At 32.4% G+C, this 15,063-nt stretch overlaps 3 protein-coding genes across 3 annotated transcripts; 1 reads left to right on the top strand and 2 right to left on the bottom strand.

The window, feature by feature from the left end:
* The first annotated feature begins 6,359 nt into the window (after positions 1-6,359).
* Positions 6,360-7,991, top strand: LOC130955415 (adenylate-forming reductase 03009). Its single transcript, XM_057882264.1, is given in 3 exon segments — positions 6,360-7,132; positions 7,217-7,721; positions 7,773-7,991. Coding segments are annotated over 3 exon segments (1,497 nt in total).
* Positions 7,992-9,986: 1,995 nt separating this feature from the next.
* LOC130957953 (GDSL esterase/lipase At5g45910-like) lies at positions 9,987-12,244 on the bottom strand. Its single transcript, XM_057884816.1, has 5 exons — positions 11,968-12,244; positions 11,377-11,598; positions 11,142-11,290; positions 10,783-11,056; positions 9,987-10,458 (listed from the first exon to the last, which is right to left on the bottom strand). Exons 1-5 carry the CDS (start codon positions 12,218-12,220, stop codon positions 10,229-10,231), a joined length of 1,128 nt encoding a protein of 375 aa, XP_057740799.1. The 5' UTR covers positions 12,221-12,244; the 3' UTR covers positions 9,987-10,228.
* Positions 12,245-12,974: 730 nt separating this feature from the next.
* LOC130954701 (GDSL esterase/lipase At1g28600-like) lies at positions 12,975-15,003 on the bottom strand. Its single transcript, XM_057881459.1, has 5 exons — positions 14,625-15,003; positions 14,285-14,518; positions 13,860-14,008; positions 13,423-13,696; positions 12,975-13,271 (listed from the first exon to the last, which is right to left on the bottom strand). The coding sequence occupies exons 1-5, from the start codon at positions 14,893-14,895 to the stop codon at positions 13,024-13,026; spliced, it is 1,176 nt and encodes a 391-aa protein (XP_057737442.1). The 5' UTR covers positions 14,896-15,003; the 3' UTR covers positions 12,975-13,023.
* Positions 15,004-15,063: the final 60 nt, after the last annotated feature.

Here is a 15,063-nt window from a genome sequence, read left to right on the forward strand (position 1 = left end):
ATGATGTGACATGTGATGAGTTAATATTTCGTGTTATTAATTATTGACAAAAACTATTAATTAAGTGGCTGAATGATGAAAATAATTAATTTATAATTTTAAAGAACCAATTTGATTGATAAGTCTTTTAATGACAAATTTAAAGAATTAACTATGGATTAATTTGACTATTAACCCTTAATATTATAGTTAATATTTTATATAATACTTTATTTTAAGCTATTAAAATTTAGAATTTAAAATTTAAATTTTAGTATTTAGAATTAATTAAGTATTAACAAAAAATAATAAATCTTATTAATCATATAGTATTTTTTTTTTAAAAAAATAGCCCGGAATTGAAAGTAATTTCTTTATGAATGACTAATTATCTAAAGCTGTATACCTAATCAGAGAGTAGTAACTAATAAGCGATCTTTTATGTATTATGGAGTTTAACAAAATTTGGCCTGAATATAGAGTATCACGAAAATACTATAGATAACCTTAAATTTCTGTATGTTTTTCTATGTACAATAATAATATACTCTATTACATCATACATATAGTTGCTCACCAACGGAATAAGGAAATACAAAACTAAATTTACAAAATGTTTCAATGTATAAAGAAAAAGGTGCAGGGTTTAGTTGTGATATATATGGTCATTGTATAATGAATTATGACTTCTTTTAATTTCCTTAATCAACTAAGCACCATTTATTAACTTAATAGGAAATAAAGCAATTAAAACTTTTACATTTGGCGCAACAGAAAGAATAGTTTGAAAACACTCGGTGAATAGAATAAACTATAACAGAAAGTTGATGTTGATTTCCTGTTATCTAAAGAGGAATTTACCACTGTTATTTTCAAGAATAATTCAGCGAAAATAAACCAATAATTGAGCACGCTATGTTATTACAAACCAAGTGCTAAGCAAATTTGAAATTTCAGCTTCAAGAATTATATACGGTTTCCGAAATGGTAGGTTATTGATACGCTTACGTACCTACATGAATTATGTGAAAAGTTTGTAGGGAAACGGAGTCAACTCATTCATGTAAATAATAATAAGATGTACTTTTTAAATAAAAATGTTAGGTGAAACCCTATCCCCTTTTTATTGGGAACCCCTTAAAAATGAGGGGATTGACTTGTTCACTTTGCCAATGATGATGCATACCCTAAATTTCAAGTTGCTGACGAAAGCTGAATGTCAAACCCATTATTCATTATTATGAGGAAGTAGAGATTAGAGAAGGGAATTACACGTACAGACGTGTAAAACGTCTTTTTTTAAAGATATTTTTTAATAATTAAAATTTAATTTATATAATTGATTAAATTGTATTATTTTTATCAAAATTAGACGAAATAAATTGATTTGACTAAAAAATTAATAAATCAAATCTTGAACTAATTTAAATTAATATTTTTTATAAAAATGACTATAATACCTTTATTATAGAAAATGATTTAAAATATTTCTATTATATATTTTAAAAATTCGAAATCCTAACTTTTTTCTTCTCTATGCCATTTGAATTAAAATTTAAGATTTTTAAAATTAATATATATAATAAGAATATTTTAGTCATTTTTTATAATAAAAATATTATAGTCATTTTCTATAAAAAAATATTAATTTAGATCGTTTAAGATTTGATTTATCGATTTTTTAGTTAAATCAGTTTGTTTATGGTCTAATTTTGACAAAAATAATACAATTTAATTGATCATATAAGTTAAATTTTAATTATTAAAAAATATTTTTAAAAAAGTCGTTTTAAGCGTCTTTATGTAAGTGGTCCGTAAAGAAGTAGAAGTAGTAAGTAGCTGCTCTCTTTGGTAATAGCTAATAATTATCCACAGTGATAATTGTCGTGCAATGCGGCAGCGTTCTACCGCTGAAATTCATGCATGCTACATAGAAAATTATTAGCAGCCGGATGCATAATGATAATAAAACTACGTACCAACCAAATATATTATAATACACTCTTATAAATTTAAGTGTATATAAATTAATTTCTATATATATATATAGATACTAACAGTATAAACAAGTTTTATACCTCATTTAATTAAGTGTATATTACTATATCACTAAAAAAAAATTAACCATTTAACTTAAATTATTTAAATACATATAAAAATATTTATACTGGATCAAATTAAAATTGATATATATATACACTTCAATAATATACGTATTGATGATGAAAAATAATGGTCACTGCCGGAAATAAAAGAGTTGACGAAGCCAAAGGTCAGACGTCATCGTTATTACAGTCAGAGAGAGAATAATTAATGGCACCTGCTACTTACTGAAGCTAAGAATGGCGGCTGTTTCACCTATAACGTACTCTTGTAACTAAGCAGCAACCAAGTTGCCCAGAGATAAACGAATTCATTATTTTGGACCATATTACAAATTGAATTATCAAAACGTACATAAAAATACATGATGTTATAATTATCCATAAAAGAATGTTTTATGTGTTAGTTTTATTTTTTACATATGTTTTTGTAGTATTAGAAATAATTATTAAAAAATAAAAGCAAATAAAATATATATATATATATATATATATATATCTTTCTGGAATATATGAAATATATATATATAGCCACTAAAATGGACGTGATCATCATATGCACAGCACCAGCTATTCATTCAGTTTGAGTATTTGACAATTTGTAGTGATGTTAGCCTGTTCAAGAATTAGATTACACATATAAGTCTGGAAACCATCTTTTAGAATTAGCCAGATTTTTCGGTCTAATTCATTGAATTGACAAATCTCCTCTAAAAATAATAAGAAAGAGTTAATATCAATTTTGAATGTGAAAATTTTAAATTTTAACTTCATAAAAGAGTAATGCTAGGAAACAAAAGGGTATTAGCCAAAAACCAGCTAAATATCTCTAGGTGAATCCAAAATTTTTACGAGTTAATAGATATGGATGTTTCTTCTGCTAAGTATTAGAATGTTTCTTTTTCATACTAAATGGATGTTCTTTTATGTATTTTTCGAATTTTTTTGTATTACAAATGTGAATGTCTCTATTTCTTTAAGAATTTTATAATTTTTTTAAATTTTATAGATATTTAATTATTTTTGATAAAATATAACTGAATATTTTTTTTGTTAAGTATTAGGATATTTTTTTTCATATTAAATGAATGTTTTTTTTATATTTCTGTAATTGTTCAAAGAATCTTTTTGCCTAAGATCAAGTGTGTAGTTTACAGTCTCTTTAATCATCAAAACAGCACCTAGTATCCAAAACGCAGAGACTAACATCATGATGATCTGCGACTCAAAATACTCAGAATTGAGGATGGGAGTTTTTGAAGAGTGACGGTAAGTATAAGACGCACTGAGCTAATGGAAATAATAATCAGGTTCTTGCGCAGAGACAAAAAAATAAAAAATACAGAGAACAAATTGGTGCAATGGCTAGAGAGGAGTGGCACGAAACAGAGGCATTAGGAAAGCCGTTAGGTAGGAAAAGCGACGAGCAACTCTTTCCACCATGAAGAACTAAAACGGAGAATTGTGGAGGAAGATTAGGAAGGAGATCCTTGGCGTTCTGAACTCAAAGACGACACCACTCGTGGCGAATCCAATGGAGAGGCGGAGAGAGTATGACGGTGAGAGATAGAAGTCTGTGTTTGTGATTATTGGAGATGGGTAGGTTAATGTGAGAGAGAAGAGAAAGGTTTTTATAATTTTTAATTAGAATTACTAATTTTAAATTTTTTGAATTTAAAAAATTTAAAATTAATTAATTATTAATATAAATTAATGTAATTTTGTTTAATTTTTTACTGATAACCTTTTAGTTTCATATATTTTTTCTTATTATATATATAGAAGCTCCTTTTCTTTATGTTAAAATACAGAATACGCTGATAAAAACTTGCCATGCAGAAAAGATTATTGCGCGTAGAAACGTTGGAAGATAGAAGGTCAAAAAAGTTGATGACGGATGGGGCTTTAATTTATGATTTCAACTTTCAAGTTTCAATACTTATCGTTGTTTAATAAATATATAAGAAATGCTAGAAGTAATATGTTTAATAAAAAAAATAAGAAATTAATAATACTAACTTAAATATATAAAATATTAATCACTTAATAAATTTAAAGGTGCTTAAATATTCATCGCTTTAAAAAAAAAAAAGCACTAAACCAACTGTGTTTAAATTTTTTTTTTAACAAAGGAACTTAACAGAATAAAATAGAATCAGAAAGTTTCAAATAAAATTTCAAACACTAATATCTAATGAAAATATAATCCGAAAATTATTTCTAATATTATCTCCGCCATCATCATCAATAATAAAAGAGATTCATACTATTTCACTCTCTATAATTAATTAAAGATTTATAAAACACATCTTCTACTTCAATCTTTTTATTATTAAAGATCCGTCCGTTTTTCTCTAGCCAAACATTCCAAATAACTACAAAAAAAAATATGAGCCACTTATTACGCTCTTCTTTCTTGTTAACGACACATGTGAAACTCTCAAAATATTTTTTCAATGATTCCGGAATAGCCCACAGCTTCCCAAAGTCAGATAGCCATTCACACTACAGCTGCCAGATAAATTCACAATAAAAAAATAAATGGTGAATATGTTCAACATCTTTTTTACATAATACACACATGTTATCACTGTAGCTAATAATTCTTAGTCTATACAATCTTTCTTTGTTATTTACTCTTCCTATTAAAACCTACCAGATAAATAACTCCACTCGTGGTGGAATTAAATCTTTCCATAATGTTCTGGTGAAACTATAGCTGGTGATGTCTCTGAGAGTGTTTCTGACTACAGCACATGCACAAAAGAGTTAGTTGAAAAAATGTCTTGTCAAACTTCTATACAACTCTATCTTGCTTATCACATGTTATCTTTACAGGCCTTAAAATCTCATGTAATTGGTCCACTAATTTCAACGCCTATTGGAATAAATCTCGCCTCTACTTGAAGTTCCAAATCCACTCTAACCCGTCCCAAAACCTACAATCCCTTATGACAGATCCTCTTTGGTTTGAAATAGAGAAGAGCCTCGAAAAACTCATCTTTAACGAACCATTTTGTAACCAAACATCTTCACAGAACCGAGTCCTTCTTCCATCGCCCATCTCCATAAACAACCCATCAATCACCTTATCTCTCACATTACGATCTTTGAACTGCAACTAACAGATATCCTTCCATGGACTCCCTCTATTAGGCAATGTTTGATATGATAACATCACATTGGGGTTCAAGTTATGACAAGAGCATACAATTTTCTTCGATAATGAACACTCATCTTTTGAGAAACACCACCACCACTTGAAAGGAGTGCTGTGTTCCTACCACAGCATCATCCATCCCCAATCCACCAATTTTTTAAGAGCCTAAACCATTATCCACTTAACCAATGTCAAACCATTTCTACTTTTTTCCTTATTTCATAGAAATTTTTTCTGTAACGAAATCAACTTTTCTATCACTATTTTTGACATTTTATACAGGCTCAAATATACATCAATAAAATATTCAGTACAGATTTAATAAGAATTAATTTACTCATTTTATTAAACACTTTTATCTTTTATAAACTAAATTTTTTCACTTTATCAATTATTGATTTTTAAGTGCTACCCGTTATGGATTTACTCCTAAAAAAATTTTAAGATATCAAAAAGTTTAGCCTCTTTACATCCTAATAAGTTACATATATTATAGATCCAACCAACCGTATTTAGTTTGTAACATTAAAAGCTCTTAAGCAAAATGAGTTTTTTACTTTTTAGAGTTGAAAATCCTTACCATATTAGTGTTTCTATTGACATATCCAAACTAAAAATATTATTTGAATGATATAATAAATTAATTATAAAATTATTTATTGGTTAGTTAAATGTTAATTAATATTAATTGACATATTAACTTACCAATTAAAATATTTTATTAGTTATTTTTGGTGTCTAAATATTTTATTACTTGAGATGTATACATAGTTTTTTATTTTATTTTTTGAGAGAAATGTAGTAAGAATATACATATAGATGTGTGCACTGAAATACTGGAAACAATGAAACAATCCTCGTTTACACTGAAAAACAAACTTGTGAACAAGTTGCTATTGACTTTGGGGCTGAAACATTCAAAGTAGTGATTAATGAAATGGGAGTTTTCAAAGTCAGGTACATGAAGACCAGTGCATATAAATAGAAACTTACTAACTATGCATGAAAACACAAACTAAAAACCTCTCTTATCTGATTCCCAAAAGTTCCAAGTTGCAGTTGGCTCTCTCTTGAATTAATCAGAGAGCAAAACTATTTTCTCAATCTGAAAAGCAGCAATGCAAAGCCCAGTGAGGTTCTCAAGCTGCAGAGGCGTGACATTTGAGATCAATACTCCTCATGAAAACCCTTTTACCGTAACAGAACGTTCCATCAGCAAAAGGTTGTGGCCATTTGCCTCCAACTCTAAGGTCTTCCCTTCATTTTCAGTTCAAAGATCCACCAGCAGGGCCAGTAGCCATTTCTGTGACCTCGACCTCGATGACGACGACGACGAAGAAAATGACGAAGCTCTCCAAGAAGAAGACAACAACAATGATGTGGAGAAGCAGCAGGAGCAGGAAAAGCCATTTGCCAAGCCAGCTGTTCCTCCTGCTTCTGCTGCTCCAAAGAAGAGTGACATGAGACTCTCGGTTATACTTCTAGACCAAGGGTTGTTCACTGTGTACAAGCGTCTCTTCACGGTTTCCCTGATCTTGAACATCACTGCTCTGGTTGTTGCTGCCACGGGACATTTTCCCTATGCAACGAACAACGCTGCTCTATTCTCCATTGCCAACATACTTGCTTTGATTCTCTGCAGAAGCGAGCTTTTCTTGAGACTTGTCTTTTACCTTGCCATCAAGATCCTAGGGAGATCATGGGTTCCTCTCTTCATCAAAACCGCCACCACTTCTCTTCTGCAAAGCGTAGGAGGCATACACAGTGGCTGCGGCATCTCCTCCATCGCGTGGCTTCTGTATGCTTTGATCCTCACACTCAAGCAAAGAGACAACACTTCACCGGAGATCATTGCTGTCTCCAGCGCCATTCTCGGCTTCCTCTGTATCTCTTCCCTGGCTGCATTCCCTCTCGTTCGCCATCTCCATCACAACATCTTCGAGAGATTGCACCGTTTCTCGGGATGGTTCGCTCTTGCCCTTGTGTGGGCTTTCGTAATACTCAGAATCTCCTATGATCCAACAACAAAATCATAGAGAAATGAAGTTGGAAAGGCTTTGGTCCATAGCCAAGAGTTCTGGATGACAGTGGCCATCACAGTGCTCATAGTGGCTCCTTGGTTGACAGTGAGGCGTGTCCCGGTTAGAGTTACAAGCGCTTCCGGCCACGCTTCCATCATCAAATTCGAAGGAGGAATAAAGGCAGGGATACTTGGAAGGATTAGCCCTCATCCTCTATCTGAGTGGCACGCGTTTGGGATAATCTCGGATGACAAGAAAGAGCACATGATGTTGGCCGGTGCAGTTGGAGACTTCACGAAATCTTTGGTGGCAAAGCCTCCAACGCACCTGTGGGTTCGGCAAGTGCACTTTGCAGGACTCCCTTATCTTACAAACATGTATGATAGGGTGTTGTTGGTAGCCACCGGGTCTGGAATCTGTGTGTTCCTTTCGTTCCTCTTGCAGCCATGTAAGGCAGAGGTGTGCGTGCTCTGGGTCACAAAGGGTGTTGAACAGAACTTTGGAAAGGAGATTAAGGAAATGATGAGTGGACACTCGAAAGAGAAGGTTATAGTTCATGACACTGCTGTGCTTGGCAGGCCAAACGTGTCTGAGATGAGTGTCAATGCTGCCAACAACTTTGGTGCTCAAGTCGTCATTGTCACAAGCAATCCTCAAGGAAGCAGAGATGTTGTCAATGCATGCAAAGCTAATGGAATTGCAGCCTTTGGTCCCATTTGGGATTCCTAGTTCTTCCATCTCTAATATATTGCTTCTTAATTTTGTTTAATATATTGTTTATGGTGAAAACTCAGTGCAATCGACGTGAAGTTGCTCTCAAGTATCAATTTCACATGAAGTTGACTGCTAACGGTTCTCAAGTATCAACTTCACATGAAGTCGATTGCACGTGAGTTTCTACCATTGTTTACGTGTCTGCTTGTACTTTTTATTATCCTGGCAAGTAGCTAGGCTTCTAATATGTTAACTGTATGTAAATCACACAAAAAACTGCGTGTGTTAGGATGTTGGTGTGTCCATGTGTTTGGACACATTCTTTTACAAGTATTGCAATTCCATACATGCATCTTTTGTTTTCAACTGTATCTCAACATATAATAATGAAAAAGATTTCTATGATATATTTGAACATACTAAAAACAATTTTATTTTGGCGTATCTAAATTTTTTTGGTATTTTGTTTCAATTGTATTTTTAACGTTTTAAAAAATTTAACGATATAGATATAATTAAAATTTATTAAAAATATTAAAAATAAAATTAAAACAAATATATTCTTAAAATTTTTTATAAATACTTAAAATAAAAAATATAATTTATTTTATTATCTTTTTTATTAATTTTTTAATTTATAAATTTCATATAAAATTGAGTGCACCACCGAGTTTTTACCTTACTACTTTATATTTTACAAATTATCTTTTGATTTTTGGACTTTTATAGTACTTAATAGTTACTTCACTATCTTTGATTATTTTGGTGATAATTTATGCACTTTGAAATGTTCTACATTCTAGACATAAAAGATAAGAATAATGTTTTCTCCGTTTTGACTATCTATGGGGTTATTACCGTTTTTCCTCGTAGACTGTAACCACTAACCACTCCGGCACTCCCTTTTCAATTTGGCCCAAAGGAAAGTCATATGCCTTATTAATATGGGATAATATATTGCTCAATTTTATTGTGTCTCTATGAGTTGTTGTTTAATTTATCTTTTATAATAAATTTTGATTTTTTTTAAATTATTTATTTTATATTTTTTAAAATTAAATATTAATTTTTATTTTTTTAATAATAAACATCACCTTTTAAATATGATAACATTCACTATATATATTTTGTCAATTACTCAAATTAATACGGCATCTATTTTTTTCCTTCTTAATGAGCCTAAATCAGCTAAAATGATCTTATTTTTATATTTATTAATTACTTCTAAAATAAGTATATAATATTAAATATAATAAATAAAAAATTTTAGATATTATATTTATATAAAATTATAAATATTAAATTAAATAAAATAACTTTTGATTATTAGCTCTTTGGCATTACTCCTTTGAATAATGATGGATAGAACACAATTTTCGTACCTACTTAAGTACTTAATTTCCGTCAACTTGCTACTTTGTACTTACATGCACGGTGAAAAGGTAACATCTCATTTCAATATGGGGACCCTTTCAATGTTTAGGAAAATTTTTCCAAACTCATATTCAAAGATATTATTATAACAAAAATATTTAAACGACAACAAAAAATTGATTAAAATAGTCCAAACATTCTATAATTATTGCTAAATAAATAAATAATTTTAAATATAATAAATATATAATTATAAGCGTTATATATATAAAATTATAAATATTAAATAAAATAAAATAATTTCGAATTATTATCTCTCAAGTATTACTTTAATAATGCCAAGAGTTAATTTTTTTAATCAATATTTTTTTCAAAAATGATTTTATTTATCTTAAATTTTAACAATAAATCATAAATTCTTAATCTTAAATTCTAAATCTTTTATAAGATGGTCGGAGAAAAGGTAATATAGTTCATGATACTTGTGTTCTTAGTAGGTCAAATTTGTCTGAGCTGAGTTGAATGTGAGTGCTGCAAAAAAAGGTCATTGTGACAAGAAAAATCCTGAAGGAGACAGAGATGTTTTCAATGCATACAAAGCTCAACGACTATTCAGATGAAAATGTCTTTTATACAAAGATAGACGTATTTAATAGTCACGTTTTTCTTTTTGGATGCTCAAATAAATTCAATCCTATTTAAGCTCAGTAGGCAGTACAGTGAATGTGGATTATGGTGAAACAATACACATAATAGAGTCAACAATGCAATAATAAAAAGACAGAGCTACTTTGATAGGCATAACTAAAGAAACTAAATGCTGAATGAAGTAGTTAACAAGGGAAGGTGTTATTTGAATGTCATTGTTACATTTATGTCTATGGTATGATAAAGGGAGAGGACTTGAGAGGGGGCCTTGAGAAAGGACCGTTAACTAGACCCCTAGCTATGTGCCTGTAAGATGCTTCTGTCAAGTGAATTCCATCCCAGTTAGGATACTTGGATGGATCTGGACATGCGTTTGAGCCAATGTGACCACACCTTGCTGAATTGTTGAAATTGAACGGTCCACCTCCTCCACAGCATGCTTTTAATGTCCTTCGGAACCCTGCACCAACATGATTCATTATTGTACGTACATTAACTAATTATCTTCAAGGAATAAATTACCATTTGTACCCATAAAAAATACATATGCTGACAAATGTACCAATTTAAGAATAAAACGACAATTGTAACAACTGAAGATGATTTCTATGTGCCAAGAGTACTCTAACGGAACCAACGTCTGGGTACTCTTGGCACAGGGAGGCTATCTTCCGTGGTGACAATTGTTGTTTTATTCTTATATGGGTACATTTATCAGCGTCTATATTTTTCATGAGTACAAATGTTAATTTATTCTATCTTCAAGTGTATTGCAATAACTAACCATAGTGCCCTGGTGCACGGTAGAAACGTTGCGCTGCACCGTAATAGTCAGCATAGATGATCCTTGCTTGAGGGTATTTGTGCCTTAGATTCCTTAAGGCAAGTTGGAGCTGTTCGTTATGGTACATTGCAAAACCATTGAAGGCATTCAAGCATCCATTTTCATCGTAGTCCCCTTTGTTTGGGCTTCTAAACAAGGTCAGGTACACAGCTGAGCACCCAACTGGCAAATTTCCCGGCACCACTAACTCCACTGCTCCTTCTTCTATCAATGCCTACCAAAATAGAAATTCATTTCATGTAATTTATATTCTATATTTCTATCATAATGTGCTCTATTTGATGTAACAAGTAACATACCCTGGTGGCGTTTGTTATTGCTTCAACAACTACAGGAACGTTATCTAGTAGTTGGCTAACATTTCCACCAAAAACTGCCGCATAGTTATAATCATTACCACCTATCTCCCCCACCATGAATAGAGAATTCTTGAAGTAGTTATCACAATCTGCGACATATAATAAAAAGCAGTGAATGATGGATAGTGTCAACTTCTATCACAAGAGTTTCATTTTGGTGGTTAGTGTAATTAACCTTGTTTAGTGGTGCAAAGAGAGGGTTTAAGCTTCCTGAACCAGCCAAGCTGAACGTTCAATGAATCACGAGTCCACAAAGCTTTTCCAATTCCCCTTTGGATGAAGAATTCTGCATCAAGCGCAGTGGCTCCAGCAACAGCAAAATTCACTCCTTGCTTAATGTTTTGTCCGTTGCTTAGGTTCAGATACGGTGGCAAAAGTGGCAAACCATATGCCTCAGCTATGCATTCATAGAGTGATTCATTATCATTAATAATGAGTTTATATTACGAGTAGTGCTAGTGGGCTAGCAACTTTTGTGTTTTTTAACTATCAATTAGTCATCAATAGTGTTTTTAATGGTATGAGATTACATCCAATGGTGAGAGATCACTCACTTTTCTTTTAATGGTTAAGTACTTGCCACAAAACACAAAAGTTACTGGCTCCCTAGACTTTTTCTTATATATTATATTATATGTTTAAGCCTACAATTTTCTTTTTCTTTTACACTTTTTGTTGAAATGGAGCAAAGGGGTAAAAGGAGTAGGCACACGAATAGTTATATCTCTAACAAATAGATTTTTGTATACACTTCACTTTTACGTACCTATGAAATCAATTATCAGTCGGCCATCGGAGCAGCGGCCGGTGGCCTTTCTAAAGAAGGTTACCCCATAAGGAAGCTTTCCGATGACGGGGAATTGAATGGCACCAGAGGCAAGGAAATTGCCAGTGTCACTCAATGAGTCACCAAAGTTGAAAATAGACTTATATGGAATAGGACTTGGAACTGAAACAACCTTATCATGGAAACAACATGAGAAATATCCTATGATTAAGAGGATATAGAACTTCATCATGTTGTTAGCGTAAAGGTATGAATGAAGAAGCCAAAAAATGTACATGATTAGATTTTTAATAATGAGGCATTTATAAGCCAACAGACTCAACCAGCCTATATTTGCAGTTGAGCTTTAAATGTTGCCACGGATACCATCTTTTCATCAGAAAGTTCCTTGTACTCGTTTAATTATGTAATTCATTTAAAAAGGGAGAGTCATGAGTTGTAAGATGTAGGTAATTAGCTGGAGTTTTTATTGTCATTGAAAGAGGACCATCATTATTAGATTCAAATGAAACTCACATATAAATGAATGAAAACTGATATTTGTATGGACTATCAGTGCTTAGCTTCTTGCCTCTTGTAGGTTATAGCTTAGCAACGCTGCTTTAATTAAGAGAAAAAAATTTTAAAAATTCGTTTTCAATTTTATCAAGTTTCAAAAGCTTTTTACTTTCTCCAACAATATAGCCAGAGGAAAAATGGCCAATCAATTTAATCTGCTTACATCTTTCTTTTGTTTTCTTTTCTGGCTGCTAACCACATCTTTATTATTCTTACCGGCCGTGGGGTTCAAGTTATTAGCATTATTGACCTTTCCACTTAAAAGTTGTATTTAATTACAATTGAAAGCTGAGACTGTGTGAACTGAGATACTGTATGCTCTATATTATTTTAGATTCATCAAACCAGCAAACCACAATTTTGAGGCCATCACAGCTCTTGGATCATCAGAGCTTTCTGTTTCTTTTTTAACCTTTAACAATATCAAAAATACAATGCTTGTACTTTATTTTATTCTTTGTTTCATTGGATAGTTATTCAAATCTCCAGCGGTCTCTCAATTGTAGAACAAGTGAGACTAAACTTAGGAAAGGTGTATGGTCCATATACTAACCCCTTGGCCATCCATCTATATGCAGCCTCAGTAAAATGATAACCATCCCAGTAAATATATTCTGAAGGATCATCACAAGCTATGACCCCTGCATCGCCACATAGCGCTGTATCGTTGAAATTGTATGGTCCTCCACCTCCACAGCAAACCTTGATATAATCTGTACCAAACCCTGCAATTAACATTAAACATAAACTCAACTTTGATGCTTAATTTCAAAGAACCTATTGATTCAAGTGGATTCCTGCTATGACTGAAACAGTTCTGTTTATTTGCATCCCAGAGGCTTTAATATGATATAAAAGTTAAGAGAATATAATTACCAAATTGTTTTGGAGAACGGTACATGCGCAATGCATCATGGAAATAATCTGCATAGATGATATTGACATGGGGATACAACACTTGAAGCCGACGAAGCTCGATTTGAAGCAGCTGATTGTGGTAACCAAAGAAGTTGTTTAACCATTTCAAACAGCCAGATTGGTCATACTCATCTTTTTCCTTGAGTGCTAACCTTGTTAAATAGGCTGGATTGCATCCAAGTGGTAAACTTCCAGGGACCATAAGCGTTCTAGCACCTAGATCAATCAATTCCTGCATAAATTATAGAGCCTCTTTTGAAACACAAATTCATTATCCGAAAAAGAGAGATACTGTATTATTTTCAAGATACATAGGGCCAAGAAATGAAAGCTTCTCTCTCTCTGTAATTAGAAAAAAGTAGGTTGGTATATTGAGAACATATCTAAGCACTTACTATGATGACTGAAGTAACAACAGATACTACTTGGGTTACATAAGATCTTAGCACTTCAAAATCTGTTGTTTCAGACAAGGGATAACCGTAATCATTTCCTCCAATCTCTCCCACAATAAATAAGGAGCTGCGAAGAAATTCTTCACAACCTGCAAGATAGAAGGAGAATAAATCCCTAGTCAAATTCTATAATTGATTTACCACTTACCATTCCTCATTATACATTGACATCATATTGTTAATTACTTATGATATAAAAAGCATGTCAATAAATATAAATATACTTAAAATCTTGATTTGGTTAGATCACAACTACAATGCTATCTTCTACAGATTGAGAAACTAATTAGTAATTTCGTTACATGGAGAAGAGAATTGTATTCAATTACCATAATTGCAGATATATATGTTGGTAATAAGCTTACTTGAAGGAGAAGTGCAGAGATAAGTTAGAACATCCTTGAACCAATCAAGCTGAACCATGAGAGAATAATTGGCGGCTGCGTCAACCACAAACCCCTTCTCTTGGAAGAAAGTGCGGTCCAAAGCGGTGGCTCCAGCAACCGCAAAGTTCAGCCCGTGCTGAATGCTGTGACGTGGCACGGCGCCATTCTTGAAACCAAGATACGGTTTCAAATAAGGGATTCCCATATAATCAGCTTCAGTTTAGGAGTGAAGTTAGAAAGTTAGTAACTAACAAGTTAGTTTGGTTAGAATTTTCGGTGCTCAATCGAAAAAAGAAAAAAGAAAAGAAAAGAAGTGTACCAATGAAATCGGGGATGAGGCGGCCATCAGAACAGCGACCGTTGGGGTGATGGAAGTAAGAATTGCCGTAAGGAGGGAGGAGGCAGTTGGGGGTCTGTGGCGGGGAGATGAAGCACAAGTTGCCGGTATCAGTTAGGGAATCTCCGAAGCTGAACATTGAAGTGTAACAACCATCGTCGCTCTCTCTCCTTCTCCCCGGAGCAACAAGAGCAACGTGATGTAGTATCAGTAGAAAACAGCAGTGTTGCAGTTTCCGAACTGGAAACGCCATGATCAAGTTACTTCACTTCACTTCATGCTGGTCTTCGTCTTCTCTTCGAAACGTGGCATTATACTAATCACAGATCCTTTCCAAGAATTTAAAACGTGGCCAAACTTTTACAAAACAAGAACGAAGTATTCTTTTTTATTAAAATTAAGATTTTGAAAATCTGAACTA

This window comes from Arachis stenosperma, chromosome 10 (genome assembly GCF_014773155.1).
Source record: "Arachis stenosperma cultivar V10309 chromosome 10, arast.V10309.gnm1.PFL2, whole genome shotgun sequence".
Lineage (NCBI taxonomy): Eukaryota > Viridiplantae > Streptophyta > Magnoliopsida > Fabales > Fabaceae > Arachis > Arachis stenosperma.